The following is a 19,816-nucleotide window of genomic DNA, read 5'->3' on the forward strand; positions in this document are numbered from 1 at the left end:
TGCTACGCACCACGAGGCCGCGTTGAATAACTGTGGCTCAGCTCTAGATTTCGCCTTTTGCTTTGATCTTTGGACCCTGAATATCGCAGTGCAGTAAAATGAGTCGTAACGCCACGAACCTTTCGGAGAATAATAAACTTGTGTGAGGAAATCAATATGAATTTGAAACCCTCTGACACAATAAAGCGCTGTCAGAATACCAGCAGCAACGCTTTCGGTTCCAATGTGCAGGGTCTCGTTGTCTGTGGAAGAAAACAAACATGTGGCGGGGTCTCTTTTGTACCAGCAACCAAAGATCCCCAGGATAAGACCCCACCTTGGGACTGGGTATAATTGTCAGGGCCCTGTCAGGCTCTATTGTTGCCAACTTCAACAATGAGCGCTACAAAAAATGAAGATTGGCAATTACAATGGGGAAATCTTGATAGTTGTTTAACTTCTGACTTAGTGTAGGAAAGACATTTATCAGAATATAAGGTAGTGTATAGTAGTTTTGTATGTCTACAAACGAAAGGATCTTTTGGTTCCTCTCATATCAGCTGGAGGCCTTTCATCAAACACTCACTACCAGCTGGCAGGGGTACAGAAGAATTGTTCTCTGAGGCGTAGCCTAAGTGCTAGTCTGGGCCGGCATAAGGTGGCCAAATGATTTCGTCTCTTGTGCTCTCGACGGCCAATTCTTCTGTCACTGACATGGAGCTGGCTAACACTGGTCCACGGGTGCACCGCCACACTAGCCACGCAAGCACTGCCACATATCATCTGCTGTACTTGACATCATCATTCGAGACTTTAAACAGCAAGTCATGACAGAGATGCATCACGAGGGTAAGCAGGTTAAAGACTTGTGTTGCTTAAAATTTATGTATAACCAACCTCCTTGGGCAGGTACACCAAGTCAATATGATACATTCATAAGTCATATATATGTACATGCGATCAACAAGACTCTTGCACGCCCTGGTTAGCTTACACACGAGCTTGGATGTATCAATGTAGATCTCGAGACTTATTTCTTGCAACCAGTTAGAGGTGTCATGAAAGCCATCACATTATCGGATTAGGAAGGAGATGGCCGTTTGAACACCACAAACCAAATATCAAAAGCACGAATGCATGATACACTATCCCTATTGAATTCCCTGGGCCGCCTTCTCGGCCGCAAGCTTGGCCTCCATCTTTCGTCGCGCAGCGAGAATCATCTCATCTCTCCGGCGCTGCAGAGAAGCTTGGCGCTCGTCTTTATTCGAACTCCAGCCCTTTCCCTTAGCATCCTGGTCCTCCTGTGATGCAGTATCCAGCTTGCTCTTGAGGTTGTATCGGGTAATAAGATCCGGCTGCGCGGGCTTCTCGGGTCGAGGCGCTGAAGCTGCGCTGCTGCTTGTTGCGGTTTGGCCTGGAAGAGGTGGTGGCTGGAAGGTAACGGGGGGCTAAACAATACGATCAGTAAAGGGTCCTTGACGAGTGTCTTCATGAGACAGAGAGTTTCGGCATACCGTGTCCAGACGTCCTGAAAGTATGCGCTCAGTGGTGGTCTGGATATTCCCCCCGTTGCGCTGTAAATCCCAGAGAATGCTCCGTCTATCCGCCTGTGGAAACATCTGCTGTATTCTATCAACAGCAATCTCTCGCGATCGTAGGAATGCCTCGGGAGATTGTGCAGGTCGAGGTGGCGAAGGTCCTGCGAAGAACATATATCTTATCGCCAGGCCAGATATGACCAGGATGGCCAGTAGATATGGCAGCGAGATCTGGTCGTCCGACATGGTTGTAGAGTATCGTATCGTACACGCGAGAATAAACGATTCGCTGCGGAGACTGGAAGACCAAGAATATGGGTGAGGGGCGTGTCACCCAAAGGATAGAGCCAAGACGATGGTAGTAGATAAGTATTATGTACAGTTGTAGGTTGAAGAGCTAGAGAGCTTGGGTCGTGGGTCGAGTGCACGTAATAAGCGTTATTCTTACGCCAACGTGCCTGCGTACCCACAAAGACGGGGGGGAAGAGGTGGGAGATTCCAGCTCCGCCGATTGCGACGTGGAAATTACATGGGGAATCCTCGGCTAATGGCATCAACGACAACCTCATATACCAGGGGAATTCAATGAAGATTGCCAACACACAAACTCATATTTCTTTGCAAGTGAATTTTGAGTTTTCTGAAAAGATCCAAACCGACATAGATAACATCACATGTTACACAAACATATTGCGCAGAACTGAAAAGCATCGTTTATTGACACGACAGTCCTATATCAAGGCGACAAGCCAGTCCTCAGTAATGGAAGAGCGTTCATTCATAACCCAGGTCCGATCCATCCCCACGAGAAATAGACAGTTGTCCTGTCTCGATGCCATAACGCCCATTTATACGTTACACACGTATCATTCACCTGCTCTCTTGTACCTGAGGGATATTGTCTCATATGATAAATATGACCTCCTTATGGCCCGACTTGCGCCTGGTTCAATGTTGTATCTAGGTCACCGTAGTGGAGTGTGAACTCTTTCTGTGTGTTTGTTAGTTTCTGTCAATAAGTGAATCCAGCAGGGTTAACATACGCGATCCTTGCGCCATAGGCTGGGGTCCCAGATGATGTAGAAGCCACGTTCATGGTTAGGGCTCAAGATTTGAGGTGTCATATGTTCATCCTTTGTCAACCACAACTCCATCTTTCTATGCCATCTCCAGTTTCGCGAATGTCTAGGCAACTGTTAGTGGATAATACAATAGACTGATGATTGATGTCTTACAGCTCTACCGCAGCCATTTGTTGTTTCACGTCCGCTGTGCAACTGTAGAAGATCCAAAATAGGGTTTCCTCGTTGAAGCTCTGAATCTTGCTCTCAATCGGTTGCACATTTGTTACGTGATAACATTCCGGCAATCGAAATTTACCATTAGAAAGCGGCACTCTGGGAGGTGAATCGTCAAAGAGCGAGTAGTTCTGTGTAGAAAACATCCTACACATACATTAGTACAAGGTCCTGGCATGATGTAAGCTCACTTACTCCGGAGAGCTCATGTCAAGTCCCATAGAGTTGGGGTCCATACCAACCACCATTGCATGGTAGTCGGGGTAGTTGTGCATTAATGTCTGCAAACCCTTGATCCCCCACTTGTCCGCATCAGGCATGCCGGCGAGAGGATCAACAACATCAGAATCTAGATCTTCCTTAGCTTTCATAGAAACGGAATCACTGTTGAAAGCTGCTGCCGGGGAAGCGTCAATAGGGCCATCCTCCCGGGTTGACTTTTGCCGAGGGTCTTCTTCTAACCCAGGGGGTTTGCCATCTTGTGGTCTTGAGGAGCCTGAACGGGTGAGTACTTTCATTTGCAGGATGAGACAGCAATAAACGTACCAGGAGGTCCAATACCAGGCGGTGATCTCACTTCATTAGCTCGACTGTTAGCCGACAATGCATTCAAGAGACCATTCCCCCTATTGCTTGTCGAAGGCCCAGGACCAGCTTGGGAACCAAAGCCTAGAGACGACATCAGGTTCGCTGTCCTATCCGAACCCATCTCGCCATTCGAAGTTTGGTTGAGTGGTGGGAAATCATCAACGCTGCTCGGTTGAGGTTGTTGTCCAATGTTGCCTTGGTTACCGAATCTGAATCCGCCTGGTACTCTTGATGAGGTGGGACTGAACATGTCATCCTGACCACCTTGCTGAGGAGTAGCTTGATTACGTTGAATGGGTCCACCCAAGTTGCGCGATCCAGCAGTCGACCACATAGATGACTGGCTGGCATTCGACATTTGGGCGTTGTTGGATAATGATGGGAACTCGCTATATAATATCAGCAGGCGCCTCTTATCAATAGATTGTCGCAATAATCCAAGGCCAGAAAAAGGGTCAAAGCTCCTTGGGTATGGACTCAGACCAGGTGTACGTACGACAAGTCGAGGGATGTCGAAGGTTGGGAGCCTGACAAGCTTTGCGCAAAGCTCACGTTCCCGCCAAGTTGACGTCCGGCATTTTGGGGACCAGCTCCTGCCATGGGACCCCCTCCGAATGCCCAGCCAGAATTGTTATTTCCTATAATTGTTCGCCAATATTAGCCTAAGCCCACCCAATATTGATGCAACCCAGCCCAGCCAACACAACACAGCGCATAAATTGCAAACGTCCCGGTACAGCGTACCTAGTTTTCCGTTCGGTAATCGGTTCGCTCCAGCTCGTCCTGGTTGTTGGGGTGGTTGTTGCTGCTGTTGACCTCCAAATCCACCAGGCATCCCGCGGAGGGACTGTGGCACTGCCCCTGCGATTCGATGACATCGTCAGCGTTATCCTGCCAATTCTCGCTTGAATCTTTTTGCAGTTGTCATAACACCATCTCCAATGTCCCCCGACCTAACACTGATCCGCGTTCAGATCCATTGAGTCGATACCGATGGTAAATGGACAGGGTCATTGAGTTCGACGGAGGGGTTGAAGGTGGCCAAGGGAGTCGTGGAGCTCGTGAAATGCTTATGCTGGCGCACATTTCTCTCGCGGCGCAGTAATATCTTGAAAGCACGAGACGAGAGGTGACGGACGAATATTGGCAGATTTCGCTTGCAGCGCGGGGTCTGGAGGCTGCAGAAGAATAAGGTCGTGGGGGTGCGTCCTACCTGGCCTATTCATGATTGATTGTAGAGGTTTCGTCGCGAGCGACTACGCGGTGCGATGTTGTAAAATGGACAAGTCGTGGCAAAATGTTGGTTCGGTGCGACGTCGATGCCTTTTTGTGCTGAGAAAGACAAAAGGGTAAGGTGGTTTGTCGATGCGATCGTTTACTTCAGGGCTGAGCCTGGCCTTGGACTCTGTTGCTGTGTTGGAGAAGGCTGGCGGCACTTTGGAAAGGTGGATGGATGATGATCCGTGAGCGGAAATAAGTGGGTACTTTTCGACATCATGGCAAACGACAGTAATGTCTCTGGTAACTGCATTAATACAGTGTATTAGTACAATGTGACAGGCTGAAGCTGGACAAATAGTAGAAATTCTACAGATCATAATGTGACATTTGGCTTCAATGACTCTGAATTCTCCCCTCACAAGATTTCTCTATATCTTCTCTTATAAGCCTCACAAGTTCAGAGTTCAAGCCATAAACTCTGGTTTATATAAAGCCGTTCAACTTGACGTTCATCATAATCTTCCGTACGGAGTACATCTTTTTTTACATCCTAGATACTGTATCTATCCGTGAATCATTTGATCGCTTGTTTGAAACTGTCTTCAAAGCCAACACCCGCTACATTTCTTCCAATCAGAATGATCTTTCCGTCCTTGGGCGTCTCATCTCCCGATGGCCCGTCATTTATCTCAAAAACCTCCCTCACCCCCTGCAACATCTTGACATCGCCATTGGTAAACACCAGCCGTCCTTTTGAGCGGTGAATCTCAAAGTCGCCCTCTTGTTGCTCTCCGGGTAGTTTGTTGTCCCACAAAACGGATCGTAGCCAGCGGTCGACAGTGTCCAGTTGTCCTGGTTCAAGGCGACCGACAGGAATGGTGACAGTCGAGATGGTCTGCACGGTCAGCTACTTACTTTCTTGCAGATCCTGAAGAGATGAATACTTACGGGGTCAAGATGACTGTGTCCCTTGGCGTTGGCATCCGATTCATTGAATTGGTCGTATGCATGTAAATCGAGCAGAAATCCCTCTAATTGGGGGACTACGCTCCTCTCAGTCACATGGATCTTGGCGAGACCATTGATTGACTGGATTCTCTCCTTGACCTGGTTGAGCTCCTCTTCAGAAACCATATCAGCCTTGTTGATTACAATCACATCCGCATGGGAGATTTGGACGTGAGCAGTGGTCATGACAGGGCCGTGACCATCGTGGTCGTGCCCCTCAACAACACCCTTCGGATCATCGAGACTTCGCACAATATTCTTGGCATCCACCAAGGTGACGATGCCGTCGAGATAAATGGTGCTTCCAAGTCCGTCATCCACCCAGAAAAGAGGTGCCAGGTTACCAGGATCAGCCAGACCAGTGGTTTCGAGAAGGATGTAATCAAAAGCACCCTTCTTTGACATCAAGGACTCAATAGCATTGACGCCAGTATCCCTGTCATGCGTCAGTAAGATGATGATTATTGCGCATCTTTGACCTACTTAACAGAGCAGCAGATGCAGCCATTGCCAACTTCTAGCCACTCTTCTACTTGCTCGTCTCCTTTGTTCACGGTAAGGGACTTCTCAATGTCGAGTGCTGTAATGCCACTTAGAAAAGTAAAAGTAATCATCTTCTAAACACTCACAGTCTCCAAATTCTGTGTACTGAGTTAGTTGCCATTTTTGAAAAGCTGCGATTTTCCCTAACCATTCATGATGACGGCGATCTTCTTGCCATGTTGAGCTGTGAGGATGTAATTGAGCAGTGTTGTTTTACCAGCACCAAGATACCCTAGACATGATTAGACCTTGGAACTCATTTAGAATAACAGCCGTACCTGTCACGATAGTGATAGGGACTTTGACTGTAATCTCTTCATCGATATCGTTAGTGGTCGTATCGACCAACTCTGGCGGGGCATCGTCATCAAAATCCATGGCTGTAGGGTGACAGATTGGCAGTTGACGTTAAATTTGAGTGTGGGAAGACGTTGGATCGTGTCTACCGTTTGAAGATGATGTTAAAATCTGGGTTGCAAGAAAACAGCTTCCGAATATTTTAAAATTTGTATTATGTAAATACTTACCTTTCTTTTTATATCAGGTTCTTGCAGAAACCATGGAAGTATTCAGATGCGTGTAAGTTGCACGTCCCCCCTTTAGCTGCATTTGGCTGCTCCCCCGTTCTGTTATGCATATATCGAATCTCCACTCTGAAACTCCCCCAGCTTAGCCCTGCCCAGCCACTTGTCAACCCAGCGCAGCCTCGTGGAATTAAGCGCCCGGCTTTGGCCAGAATTCGATCTTCTTACATATTCCATACTCAACTTCATATCTTGCCCATCATGTCGTTGGGACCGAGTTCACCAAGGCTACCAAGCCCTCCGCCAGCAGCCGAAATCCAGATGGCGCCCATGTCTCCGTCTGGCGGCCCAGCAGCCAGTCTTCAGACAACACCTCAGGAACAGACACAGCTTGAAGCTAGCTCCAGACGACGGATACATCCAGGAACGAAAGCGGCAGACATGGCTGCTGGCCCCCCTTTGATACCCCTCCATGAGGTACTTGCGCCAGCTGTCAACATATTATGACCTACAAGCTAACAAGACCCAGCTGGACTCTGCCTTCCAACTTCAAGAACACCTCGCCGCTCTCCATTGCTACCATACTGCTTCCAATACTCGACCCATTACCCGCGAAACCGCATTGCAGCTTGCGACGCCTCCTAGCGGCGTAGACCGAACCATCTGGCTCTATGAACTCTGCCGCTTCCTCATCTCACAATGCAACTCCTTGATCGTTGGTTTCCTCTTCGACTCCCCGCCATGCAGCGCGAACACGTGCCCCGAGATGCGCGCTTCCGAGTGGCAGTTTCTTTGTGCTGTGCATGAGCAGCCTAAGAGCTGTTGCGCCATTGACTACTGTTGCCATACATTGGACTGGGCTGCCAACGTGGTGACCGACCAGAAGATCTTCCCCAGCCGTTTTGTGGTTCACAACGACACTCATAGCAAGAATGTTGGTGTGAAGAACCTCGTCAATGTCTTCCGCAGACTGCATCGTATATTTGCCCACGCCTGGTTCCAGCACCGTGGGGTTTTCTGGTCTGTTGAGGGAGAGACAGGGCTATATGTCCTATTCAAGACAGTATGCGATTTGTACGACCTGCTACCCGCCGAGAACTACAAGCTGCCACCTGAAGCAGAAGGACTCGAGGCGCCTCAAGTCGAACAGGAGGCTGCGCAGCCCCCACCCACTATTCTGAAGCCTTCATCGCACCAACGAGGCCCCCCTACCGAGGAAGATAACATGCATCCCACAAGAACGAACACTCGTCGACACATTCGAAGCAGCCCTTCAACAGGAAGTGCCGTGACAACTGTGATCGAGGCCGAAGAGGAGGAGGGGCCAGACGGAGTATCACGAAAGCTGAAAAATATGCACCTCACCGCACCTTCGCCGGTGGAAGAAGAGCCAGAAGTTGCCGAGGTCCCTGTTATTGTTGAGCAATCAGTCATAGGAGACGCCGAGGCCCAAGCTCGTGGACCTAAGGAAGAAGTCAAGGAAAAGGATGATGATGAAGATGAGGATGATGACGAGGACGACGATGCCGAGGACGCTGACCAAACCATTGTTGGAGAGGCATCTGAGCCGGAGTCTGCAGATGATGATGATGCTCAAACCAATGAACCTGACTCAAAAACAGAGTCGAAAGAACCTGAAGAGAAGAGCGCCCCTGAGGAAGACTCGGCTAAAGAAAATGCTGAAAGTTCGCCCGGGGCCACTGCAGACTCAGCACCAGATGCAGATTCTATAGATAACTCTAGCTCAACGCCGGATACTGAGAACAAGTCTCCTGAAGATGAGGAGAAAGCCACAAGTTCCACATCTGGGACTGAAAGCAAGGACGAGAAATGATAAATGAGAAGGGAGCCATAGAGAGCGATGTTCATTGAACTTAGATCGTTTTGTTTTCGGGATATGGTAGACCAGTAGTATAATTCCCGCCACGGTATCTAATATATCTATCTAATAATACAATTGAGTACTAACTCATATTCCCGTGCGTATCTGGTTTTAAGCTAACACTTGCAATTTCAAGTGAGATCCTATCTGTTCCATAACTCCCGCTTGTGCCATGCACAAATTTGTACTTTTATATATGTTTCCCTGGTTTATCCATGGGCATCAGTTTCCAAAAACGATAACTCTGTGACCAGTATTCTTCAATCAAGCATCACCGTCGTTTCTACCGTCTTCTAGTCTAAAATCCGTCGCTGTCACCAAAGAAAGAAGAGAAACCCGACATTGTCCATGCAGATACGTTGCATGCACCCCATGCTTGCCCAAATACGAGTATACTGAAACATAAAGTCCTACCCTGGTTATAAGACCAGGGAATAATTTGTGGCATTGCAGTGTGTCCCTCGACCCTTTGTTAGCTTTTTGCAGGTGGGTTCGTCCCCGTCTTCGAGGTAGTATCGAGGGTCGAACTCGAGGGGGCGTTGGCATCATCCATTAACGACATCTTGGCAAAAATATGTCGTACCTCGCGGAGACTCTCCTGCTGAGCCGTGACAGCTGCCGCATTGCGTTCATCCGCAAAGTTTCGAATTTCTTGCAACACCGGGCTAAATCCCTCCCCATTGGGAAGCCACCACTGTACGCAAGAAGGTTCTCGGAACATTTCTGCCATTTTGGTGCGCAAAGGCAAAGGATGGATATACCTATGTCACTGTTAGCATCTGTTTCTCCGGTAATCCTTCATGGCAAGCCACGAAAGTGAATATGCTCTTACCCCATCGTCTCCAGTAGCGCGAACTTTCGACGAAACCACATATGGTGCTGTGCATCCTGAGGACAGAACAAAGCTGCAATGGCGATGCAAGCTTGTATTAGAACTAGGACACCTCTGGGCGTGGAAGGCCAGAACTCTAGTGTTTCAAAGTATTGGCAGGTCCTATATGCATGCCGATTGAGATCCGCGAACAGTTGATCTGGCCTCATGCCTGATGATTGGCATTTATGCATTATCATAATACTGTTCCACTCCGCACATAGAACTGTGACGTCGAACAACGGGCGTTCGTAGAGTATACCAACTGTATAGGGGTTGACAAAGTCCTCTGGGTCAAGTGTTTCAGGAGGGGGAAAATCCCGAACAAGGTATTTCGAGTCCTGGAGAGCAGGGTCTCTTTTCTCCTTCCAGTCTATCAGTCTTTGGTTGATAAGTTCGTGTTCCTTGACGAAGTCTTCGGGTGATATCTGGCCTCTACTGCCTCGCGCAAACAAGATCGACATATCGTAGGAAATTAGGCGAAGCTGAGCGGACCACTCATCGATTTTCCAGTGTACTTCTTCTGGGTTGGCCGCAACTCCTGACTTGTAGAAATCCAACATGGCCTGGAACCACTCTCGAGGTAGATCGGTGGGGAAGCCTCCCATCAAGGCAACAAAACTGTCGAACCGAGCATACCAGCTGAGGCACATGCGACCTACGGGGGTTCGCATTACGGTCTGCGGGGTGAAAATACTCGTTATTATCCCAAAAGCCGCTTTTTGGTGGCCCATAAGATTGACCCAGTCACCAAAATATTCCTAAGCCGCATGGTCAGTTCACGAGGACCGAAATCGAAGAATACGTGGCAACACATACCTCAATGGTAGCCAGCTGCAGGATTGTCAGAAGAGTAGCAATGTTAGGCTTCTCCTTTCTTTGCAGCAGACCCAGTAACTGTGTTACACTTTTATTATAGTATTGGAGAAAGTCTTGAAGCTTGCCCTCTGGGTTTTGCAGCGTGGAATGATACGCTGAGAAACCAACAACCGCATTCAATAATGGTTCATGGCAGGTAGCCAGATTGGGCAGAATCTTTGTGAAAAACTCGTCCGAGTCAAGCGGTATGCAATAATTGAAGTGATTGAGATTTTCCACGAAGAAAGAAAGGCCTTTCTGATACTGCGGCGGCAAATGGGACCAGTCGGTATCTCCAAGACTGACGGGGAACTCGGAAGAGGGATACACAGCCGCCAGACTGCTTGGAGTAGCTGTCGCAGTGGAAGGGGAGGCGCTTTTTGATTGCAGGGAGAATTCCGGCGACCGTGTCTGATCTTCTGTCTCTTCGTCTTCATCGACTATCGTCTCGAGTTTGATGTCTCGTTCAGCGTCTTCGTCATCTTCTGACTTCGATGAAGTAGGACTTGTTTGTTGTGCGGATGCATTGGGATCTTTAGTTTTACCACTCGAAGCTTTTGACGATGGGGGATCAGGGTAAACACATTCTCGATTTCCCTTTTTGCAACCTTGGCAGTGTCAGCATATTGATATCGTTCACGCGACATGTAGTTCAGTTCTGCACCCACGTTCGCAAATTGGCCTGGTTTCGTCGCACTGGGCGAGTTAGATACACTGTTCAGATATATATTACGATGCACATACCTTGACTCTTCGACTTCGACACATAAAACAGCCAGAGCGAGTCCGTCGATGTTTAACATGATCAACTGCCGCGGGTGTGCCGGCTGCTGACTTTCGGCGAGCCTTCTGTGATTTGCCTGGATTGAACATCATCGGATCTGGGAATCCAGTAAAGTACCCCAACTGTTGGTAAGGACCCGGCATTGTAGCGGGCATCATATGCACTGATGCACCATGCATCCGCGGGTCAAGCATCTCCTCTGAAGATGTCGTCGGATTCATCCCTGCCCCAGACATCGATGATAGAAAGTGGTGGTAGTAGTCTCCCATTGTATAGACGAGTAGTTGAGCTCGAGTCACGTAGGTACTGCAAGCTTGCCGGAGTAGAGAGCGAATCAACAGGTCGTGATTTGCATGCTTTCGAGAGCAGTATCTACTGGGTGAGGGAGGTCTGCTGAGAGGCGTAACTCAAACAGGGCGGTTTGCTCTTCGATATCCTGAGCTTCAAAAGAATATCGAGTATCAAATAGCTGAATACTGATGGTCGATGAGCCAGCTCCAAGCTGATAAGACTATAGGAAAGTTCCAATGGAATGCTTTCTTTCCCAACAAGGAAAGGTAGTGTCCTGGGAGTGACTTGGCGAATGGACTTGACCCTGTCCAAAGTTGAACAACAGCAAAATATGAAAGATGATATTGTAATGGTGCGCAACAACTTTCAAGAGGTCCTTAGAGAAGAGAAATAGTAATCAAAGTTGCAAAGTTAGCTGTTGTTGCTTTTTGTCAACAATACAATCGACAGATCTTGAATGCGAGGTCCGGCTATTCCTTGCTGGATGAAGTTTTTGTAAGATCGCGTTCAGGTCAATGGCGAGGGAAATCCAAGATAGTTGTATTGTGGGAGGGGCCTGCAATAACGAGCAAAAGGCATACATGCACTTTAGCTAGAGAACAGAGAATAGAGGGGCACTCTCACCCAGGACAGGGAGGAGAGATTGATCGATGCAAGTTGTCAGTGCCCTTTAGCAGCAGGACATTAAATTGGTTACTGGTCCTCAGATCCACGTAGGGGGGCGTCTATGAGGAAACGGCAGCAGCGGGGATGTGTTGACTTCAAGTGGATTGGCTATGCAGTTGGCTGAGCCCCTGGGATGAGGATGAAAGCCAAAGCTATCCTTGGGCCCTGAGAAAGGGATTATGTCGTATGCAGGCCTGACGGGGCGCCAAATCGCTGATCAATGAAAGGCCCGGGCTCGTGGGTCCCGGTAACCGGCCAAGAGCTTGAGCTTGTGCCCTTTGAGTGTTCGACGAGGGGAACGATCCCACGTTCAATGACAGGCACGCCTTCAATCGCGGGTAGATGGTCCGGGCTCTAATGCGACTCTGGTGATGGGAATAAGACAGGAATATCCGGATATTAACGTATGCAGCGGCAGTGTTAGTGAAGCAGGATCTGAAGCCGTTTGGAACCCTTTTCGAGTTTGTGCGGATATCAATATGTAGATGATTGAACTGAGTTTAAGACGGACTAGACAGGGCAGGGCGACTAAGTGGATGTAATACGATCCGTAGTGCTGTGTCTCCAAGACCTCGGAAGCTGGACCAGCTAAGAATAGGCGACTTAGCTACTGTTAAAGCTGTCTCAGTGTATGACTATTGGCGGAAGAGGAAGAAGCTTGGAAAAATTGGTCAAGGGCTGAGACGTGCCCGCAAGTTGAAATCCCCGACTAAGACGCGTCAAGTAGGGACCGACAACGGTGATATAGGTGCGAAGCTGACAATGACATATAAATCCATCAACGGCGCGTTGAATACGGTTAGCAGCCACGATGATCGATGTATCAGGGATGATTTAAAAGCTGTAATAAGGATTGGGTGACGAGATGGATGATGTTATTGCCAAATAGAGCGTGGGGCGGGCTGAGCTTGTCAAAGTGGAGGAGGGATTGGGAGTGAAAGTGAGAAAAGGGAACGGGAAGGAACACCCCCCAGTTCTGCCAACGACAAACGTACCTGCCTCCCAAATGGAAAGCTCCCCTGGAATTCATTCTAGGCAAGTGCTCTTTATCAGTTGGAAAGTGCTAGGGACGGGTAGATTCCCATCGACATCGCAAGGTTTCTCTCCCTCGGTGCACTAATCCAAACCTTCCTTCTTTTTTGTCCCCCCAAAATCTTGCCTCACAATTATTAAATCGACCAGGATTCGAATACCCCCGAACAGCTCCGCTTTCTTCGACATGGAATGGAATGCGTCCGATCTCCTGGGTCCTGTTTCTCTCCGTCTGAATTGCCGTTAAGGCTTTAACCTGACTGGGACAATGCCGAAGCCGCAGACGGACATTTGCAGCTGATGGGTCGCCCTTAGTTAAATTCTTGCAGTCGGAACCGCTTCCCTGGCTTTGGGTTACCAATGTCCAGGTAAGAAAACACGGATGATACAGAAACTACGTACCTGTATTTGATGATCGGTCTTGACCCAATGCAGCTAATACTGAACAATAAGGAATAGGCTCAAACATCAAATCCCAGCAATCCCACGCCTCTTTCAGCTTCAGTCCACTCAAGGTCGAGCAAGCACCCTTCTTGATCTACACGTGTATGTGCAGACACAGCTCTCGATCGTTGCCAATCCTTGTAGTTGGGGGTTGTTCGTTCGCACTGGCCAGCCCTGGTCTTGGTTCCTTATCCTCGATACATGTTGATGGACAACCCGGTTCAATCAGCATAATGAGGCTGACCAAACAGAAAATGGCCCAAGATGAATATTTCAACGGTCAAATCTTCCGCATACAAAATAATCAGACCGTTCATTATTCCGTACAACTATGTCATCCTCCCTCGGAAAAACTACAATCACAGCTTATGTTAATCTGGCGCCGTCGTCGCGCTTGTCGGATACTATACGTGGTCAGGGATCACCCATGAACAGGGTCAATCATCGACGGTGGTGCAACCTATCAGGATTCTCGGGGTGGGAGTTCCTGGAATGACTGGACTGAAACGAGAGAGCTAGCAGCACAATAATGTCGACAGCCCTATACCGAGTTTTGAGCAGGAAAGATTCACTTTCGAAGTCCATTTTGTCTATTACTTGGACAAACTGTAGCCCTTTGCTTCTGTCGGCTATGGCTTACGTACAAGAAATCATCTTCGCGGACTTTCCTCATCCTCACATAGCTGTACCTGTCATTGGCAGGCTTGGCAGTGGAATGTGCTTGTGGTCCCTGGCTCAAGAAAATTGAGATGGCGATCTGATAGGACACCATCAGCAAGGGTGCACAGAAAAAAGTTCATGTAACGCTTCGAGGAAACGTCGCGGAGCATAGTACCGTGGTCCGAATACGTCCCAACTTCTGGCCGTGGCTGGTCAGAATGCGGCGAGAGGCTTGATGATGTCCTAACGCTTGGGTCATGTCAAGTCCCGCTCCCGGCACTACGTGTGGGTAGTCGCGTGGCAGCAGAATGTCTTTGTGGGTCATGGCTGTCAGAGAACTGGTTCGGGCACACAGCGAACCTATTTTCTCTTGTCGTCGACATCATGCCTACGTCGAGTCTTGGTACTCATCTCTCAAACAGGCCCGTGGCAAAGACTGGGGAGATTTCCTGAAAACTACTTGTTTCTGGTCTTTCTTGACCGCCAGGCCAGGGTTGAGAAAGAGATGGCTCTGGAGGTTCTTGGCTTGGATTCTACGACATATGCCGCCCAGGTACTTGATCCCCTCGGCCAAAATTGGGTAGAACAAAGTATGGCTGCCTTAGCTCTGCTTGTTCTCATATGGCTTTCATCTAGGACATTTTCTCCCAGGGTGTTCAACTCCTTCGTTCGAGTTGGTTTTGAAACCAAAGCACCCATGTCTGGCAACATACGACCATACCACGTTGGTCCAATACTGCATATTTTGGTATCCCACTACCTACCCTTCCACAATGCATACATGTAGTGGCTAGGGACTACAGTAGTATGTATGCAGGCCAGTGAGGACCAACCTTGCATGGGCTCCAACTTTGCACATGCAGACAGATTATTATACCCTGCCGATAGCCCTGTACGATGATATCGGTGTTGCTCAACTTGTGACGCTTCTCTACCGGAGCCGGCACCCGATATTTGTCGGCAACCCTGACTTTGATGCATTGCGCGGGCCATCCAACTAGTCTCAACGTCGAGGCTTGCAGGCCTTATACTTAATGCTAGTTCATCCCTATCGATATTGGAAGGATCGACAATGGAGGGAGACTCGACTTCTTGCAGGCTGAAGGGCTTTCCAGCCTCTGGAAACCCAGAATCCATCTATACATACGCGTACCAACAAGGTGAACAGCACCGAGTTGTGATAAAGGACTTTGTAGCTACGTATCCTCGCACATACAATGACTCGCTCCAATGAGTTGGGTCGAATATATACACCTGCCTGAAACTAAGCAACAGCTCAGCATATTTTGCATTGGGGCAGATGACAAGTCATGTCCACAATGAGGATTGCCCTGTCTGCTGTCTGCCCTAGCCAAACTAAACACAGCAACCAACAGATGCCCCACAACAGAGACAGATGTTGAAATGTTGTAGAGGTTTCCTTGCATCATCGAGAACTGGATGTACACTGGTTCCAGAAACTAGGGTTGCATCATACAGCAATTGGATCCCGAAGGGTGGCCATAAATCAATGCAGCTTGCGGTTCAATACTCTCACATTGGACATGGCCAAGTACTCGGGGAGTCGAGCACCTGGCTGAAGATGGTTCGCGATTTTCAGAATGCGAGTATTCACTATAGGGCAGCACCCACTTCGGTGATTATTGTCCTTACTATGAGCCTCCACTTGTGTTCGCATGTAACATACTTGATCTTTCCCTGAAAGGATATGATGCTTACCGGAGGTGCAGGAACCTCGCAAGGCCCGGGTCATCTCTACACTCTCCTGGAAACTCTTGGAGTGGCCTGACAATATAATAAAAGCGGCATCGGGGCCATACATACTATCAAAGCCCCGTCGTGAAAAGGGATTGACATGGTACAGCACCACCAAAACAAATTAGTTCTACATCATTAAATCAGAGTTCATCCTTGAACGCAAGCACTGCTTGGTCTTGGGAGAAACAGCATCCGGCTGTCTTGGCGGGCTCCATATTCAAGGACTAAGTGCTCTGCTAAGAAGCCATACTGATCCTGCTGGGGACTGGTCTTTTTGCCGCTGGAAACTACTGTGACATCGTGAGGTAGAACTCTGCGATAACACAAGAGCCAGGATACTACATTTCTGAAAGAAGACCCATGGGGCTCTCTTTTCCTGTGGTCATATCAAGACGACAGCTAGACATCAAATCTCCACAGTGTCTACGAAAGTCCTCGGCTTTAGCGCTTTCTTTCGTTTTAAAGCCGTTTCATATTCCACGACTAGGTTATACTGAAAACGAGGGTCAGATCAAGTGTCTGAGATGGGCACAGCTACGGTATAATTTCTGCATCGATTACGGCAAAGTATCCATGGTTGGTGGAGTTTCCATCAGAGCTGCTACTAAACCATTCATTGAGGGGTTGCGGGGAGCGGTGGAGGTGAGTCAAGCGCCAACAGTACATACCGAGCCTCACTCTTATTCTTCCACTAGGAAGCCTAGGGTAGACCTTGCAATATGATGTGGAAATCACCACAAGTCAGGCCTTTCAGCCTGAAATCCATCGAGTGGGGCGCGGATCCGAGTCTCGGGGCTGCGGCTTGTTTTGACTCTTTGAACATTGTCCGCCGACTATAACAATGAAGTGAGATTGCTGTACGGCATACCATACCAACACAGTCTTATCGCGGAGGTTTCGCCGAGACTTTATGGGCACCTCTGGACTGCAATTCTCTGTTTCTTCCATTGGACAGTGCTTCCAGAATGAGATGTGATCTGCAGGCTGACCCCTGCTGGATATCAATCCAGTTTGTCTCATTTAGGTAGTTGTTGCCAACGCTCGAATCGACGTATAGCAGCACGACATTATTATGCAACACACCACGACTCAATCTGACAACATGTTGCCCAAAGAATATGCTGCATTCCTCTTAGGCCCGCGGTCATCTATCAACTATGTGCGAACCCCTGGTCATCAGCTGTGCTGGATCCTGGTGCACATTAGGTCCTTAGTTAACTAACGAGTCAGTGCCTGTACTCCGTACGGGCATCTATGGAATAGATGTCGGCACGACAGGGAGTTGGAGTTGAGCAATGGAAGTTTTGGATGAATACAGGAATATGTCCGACCAGCCTCATGGCGATCAATGCAGAGGGGGATTTTCTGGTGGTCGCAGCCGGCATGAAGAACACCAGGATCAGACGGGAACCGATCCACCTCTTGGGCTATCTTTCAATCTAAGATGTCTAACAGGTCACTGATTGTTGTGATGCAAGCACCTCGGCGATTCTGTCTGTGACAATTGCAGATAGAAGACAGTCCTCCACTACTGAAGCGGCACTTGTACAAACGGCGTCAGAGTATCCGCAATCAAGGAGCCGTTATGGATGAGAACGCGCCTGAGCTGACCAATAGGTTCAGAAGTGGGAAACGTCCACTTTACGGTACCTCTACAATCGAGGATTCGCATGCCTACCATGTGCTCTTCGTTCCTGCTCTTCCTTGATACGAACTTACGAGCCTGTGTTCATTTCACCCCCAGTCTAGCTGAACTGGCACGATTGGCGCCATCCTAGACAAGCGTTGGGTCTTGTCGGTGGCACTAAAGTTCATCCAACGTTTAGGGTCCTGCTAGAGATGGCCCCTAGCGGTGACAGGCTCAGCAAAGAAACGGGGTGAACCATTCCGCCGGTGACCCTGCTCGGCATTTCTTCACTCCGAGCATCTCAATACATTCTACTTTGTTTACTGCTGGATAATATGTAGGGAACGAGGAGCATGCAAGCAGTGCAGGAGCTGAAGGATTCGAATACATCCGTATTCCAAACCCGTTGTGTCCTCCCCGGTTCGTCATCACGTTGACCAAGACACGTAATTTTCGATCTGCAATGGGCATACTGCATTATAACATTATCTTGTCTATCAGACCAGTTCCTGACCTATGCATTGTACTATGCTGGAAAGCACGGTACATATCAATCATGCTATGAGCATCCTATACTATTCTGTCAACCAAATCCCTTCGGAAGTGCGGGACGACAATGCCATATGCCCATGGCTGGTAGCTAAGAGGTAGCTACAGTAGCTGTGCTCGACGGCTAGCTGCACGTTCCGGGGTTTCGGGGAGAAAGCTTGCTGTCAATCTACTGTAGTATGTACGTACTACAGAGGAACAAGCGCTACCCTATCCAGCATAAGATGGTGGATATTTCCGCTTTTTCGAACGCTGCTGCAGCCCAGCCAAGTAAAATTGTACCATGGCATTGACAGAGTTTGACCAGGGCCTGGGTCGATTTTGGGACCCTGGCAAGACTGGCCGCAATCTAAAACAAAGGGATTCAAGAGCTACGTTGTGTGTGACGCGCTCTCAAGGTCGAAGGGGCAGACACTGTATGCTCGAACCTATCACGATTCTTTGAACAGATCAAAGTTGAAACAACCTAGTGGATGTAGTTAATCTGTGAAGGAGACAAGGCCGCAATATCGGAGATCTACGAAAAACTCAAGACCTAACAACACCGGACTGACACTTTGACCCTTAGACTGGGCATCGACTTTACCTTATCGCGCAGGCTTTGCGAGACAATTGAACTGGACTGAACTGGACCGCATTGCATATGCAGCATTGGAGATTAAATTCGAATCTCTCTAAAATCCTCCACGTCCAAAACGGAGGGACTCAGCACCACGACTAGCATCGCACCATCCCTCCAAATTCATCTTACTGCTGCAAGTCTCGATTCAGCTGGATAACATGACAACGATGCTTTCTAGCATCCACTTTGGGATGGACGCCACAAAGCAGTTTGTGTCTAGCCTTGATGCTGTGTCACTCACACTTCTCACCGTCACACTTGTCGCTTTCCTCATCCCCATCTTTATCCTCTTCCCTCCCGTTCCCGTCGATTGCAGTGATGTCCTCCGACAGACCCACTCACGGGCCGGCGTGCCACTCCGAGACATCAACCTCAGTCGTGATTCATCACCGGATCATCGGGCCCGTGACGGCAAGTCTTCCACTGCACAACACGTGCAGATCTTTCCGGTAGATTTGTGTCGTGGAATTGAGCTCCAACGCGATCAAGTCCCTTCTGGAAGCAGTGAATACAACCACTTGTATACATTTGCTCAGGCAGACCATCAAGGCGATGATAACGTTGTATGGAAGGCTTTGACTCAAGAGCAATTCCCAGCACTAGCCACCATTGACGTCGATCTCTGGGTTCCGGATTCGAACAAAACTAGTCGTCTCTTGGGTAAAGTCGACGGCTCTTTTCTTGTTCTGAGATTCCCGTGGACGGATGCGGGACTACAGGGTATTCTACAACGCGTCTCATCCAAACTCAGTTACGGGCTGCATGCGGTACCAGAGAAAGAGTTTCTCCTGCCGGTGTCCTTTCCAAACGAGAATGAGATTAAATCACAGGGCTATTCGTTTGCGGAGTTCAAGAATGGGGACAGCAAGACTATGGCGTTGAACATGGATGTTGAGCTTCCATCCGAGCTGGCTCGGTATTTGGGAGCTGAGAAAGTTGGGATCTTTAGGGTAGATAAGGTGTGAGATAGAATTGCTTTAAACAAGACAAAAGAATTTCGTTGATATAATAACCAATATCGTCAAAAGTCTGGTATCTTATTATAATCAACAATAATCAATTGGTCGAAG

At 48.6% G+C, this 19,816-nt stretch overlaps 6 protein-coding genes across 6 annotated transcripts; 2 read left to right on the plus strand and 4 right to left on the minus strand.

The window, feature by feature from the left end:
- Window positions 1–1,130: 1,130 nt before the first annotated feature.
- FIESC28_10313 (uncharacterized protein) lies at window positions 1,131–1,766 on the minus strand (the record flags this gene model as incomplete). The annotated part of the gene is made up of 2 exons (XM_031164445.1): window positions 1,131–1,430; window positions 1,497–1,766. The coding sequence occupies 2 exons, from the start codon at window positions 1,764–1,766 to the stop codon at window positions 1,131–1,133; spliced, it is 570 nt and encodes a 189-aa protein (XP_031011497.1).
- A 679-nt stretch (window positions 1,767–2,445) lies between these two features.
- FIESC28_10314 (uncharacterized protein) lies at window positions 2,446–4,241 on the minus strand (the record flags this gene model as incomplete). The annotated part of the gene is made up of 7 exons (XM_031164446.1): window positions 2,446–2,511; window positions 2,564–2,705; window positions 2,756–2,965; window positions 3,014–3,314; window positions 3,365–3,795; window positions 3,903–4,044; window positions 4,151–4,241. 7 exons carry the CDS (start codon window positions 4,239–4,241, stop codon window positions 2,446–2,448), a joined length of 1,383 nt encoding a protein of 460 aa, XP_031011498.1.
- Window positions 4,242–5,201: 960 nt separating this feature from the next.
- Window positions 5,202–6,556, minus strand: FIESC28_10315 (uncharacterized protein; the record flags this gene model as incomplete). Its single annotated transcript, XM_031164447.1, has 6 exons — window positions 5,202–5,522; window positions 5,576–6,071; window positions 6,119–6,215; window positions 6,265–6,276; window positions 6,327–6,410; window positions 6,457–6,556. 6 exons carry the CDS (start codon window positions 6,554–6,556, stop codon window positions 5,202–5,204), a joined length of 1,110 nt encoding a protein of 369 aa, XP_031011499.1.
- A 181-nt stretch (window positions 6,557–6,737) lies between these two features.
- FIESC28_10316 (uncharacterized protein) lies at window positions 6,738–8,536 on the plus strand (the record flags this gene model as incomplete). The annotated part of the gene is made up of 3 exons (XM_031164448.1): window positions 6,738–6,757; window positions 6,852–7,179; window positions 7,232–8,536. 3 exons carry the CDS (start codon window positions 6,738–6,740, stop codon window positions 8,534–8,536), a joined length of 1,653 nt encoding a protein of 550 aa, XP_031011500.1.
- Window positions 8,537–9,056: 520 nt separating this feature from the next.
- On the minus strand, window positions 9,057–11,116 carry FIESC28_10317 (uncharacterized protein; the record flags this gene model as incomplete). The annotated part of the gene is made up of 5 exons (XM_031164449.1): window positions 9,057–9,345; window positions 9,417–10,216; window positions 10,275–10,802; window positions 10,859–11,009; window positions 11,058–11,116. The coding sequence occupies 5 exons, from the start codon at window positions 11,114–11,116 to the stop codon at window positions 9,057–9,059; spliced, it is 1,827 nt and encodes a 608-aa protein (XP_031011501.1).
- Window positions 11,117–18,913: 7,797 nt separating this feature from the next.
- On the plus strand, window positions 18,914–19,711 carry FIESC28_10318 (uncharacterized protein; the record flags this gene model as incomplete). The annotated part of the gene is made up of 1 exon (XM_031164450.1): window positions 18,914–19,711. The coding sequence occupies one exon, from the start codon at window positions 18,914–18,916 to the stop codon at window positions 19,709–19,711; it is 798 nt and encodes a 265-aa protein (XP_031011502.1).
- Between the last annotated feature and the right edge of the window lie 105 nt (window positions 19,712–19,816).

This window comes from Fusarium coffeatum (genome assembly GCF_003316985.1).
Source record: "Fusarium coffeatum strain FIESC_28 chromosome Unknown BRIP53273_contig_301, whole genome shotgun sequence".
Classification (NCBI taxonomy): Eukaryota; Fungi; Ascomycota; class Sordariomycetes; order Hypocreales; family Nectriaceae; genus Fusarium; species Fusarium coffeatum.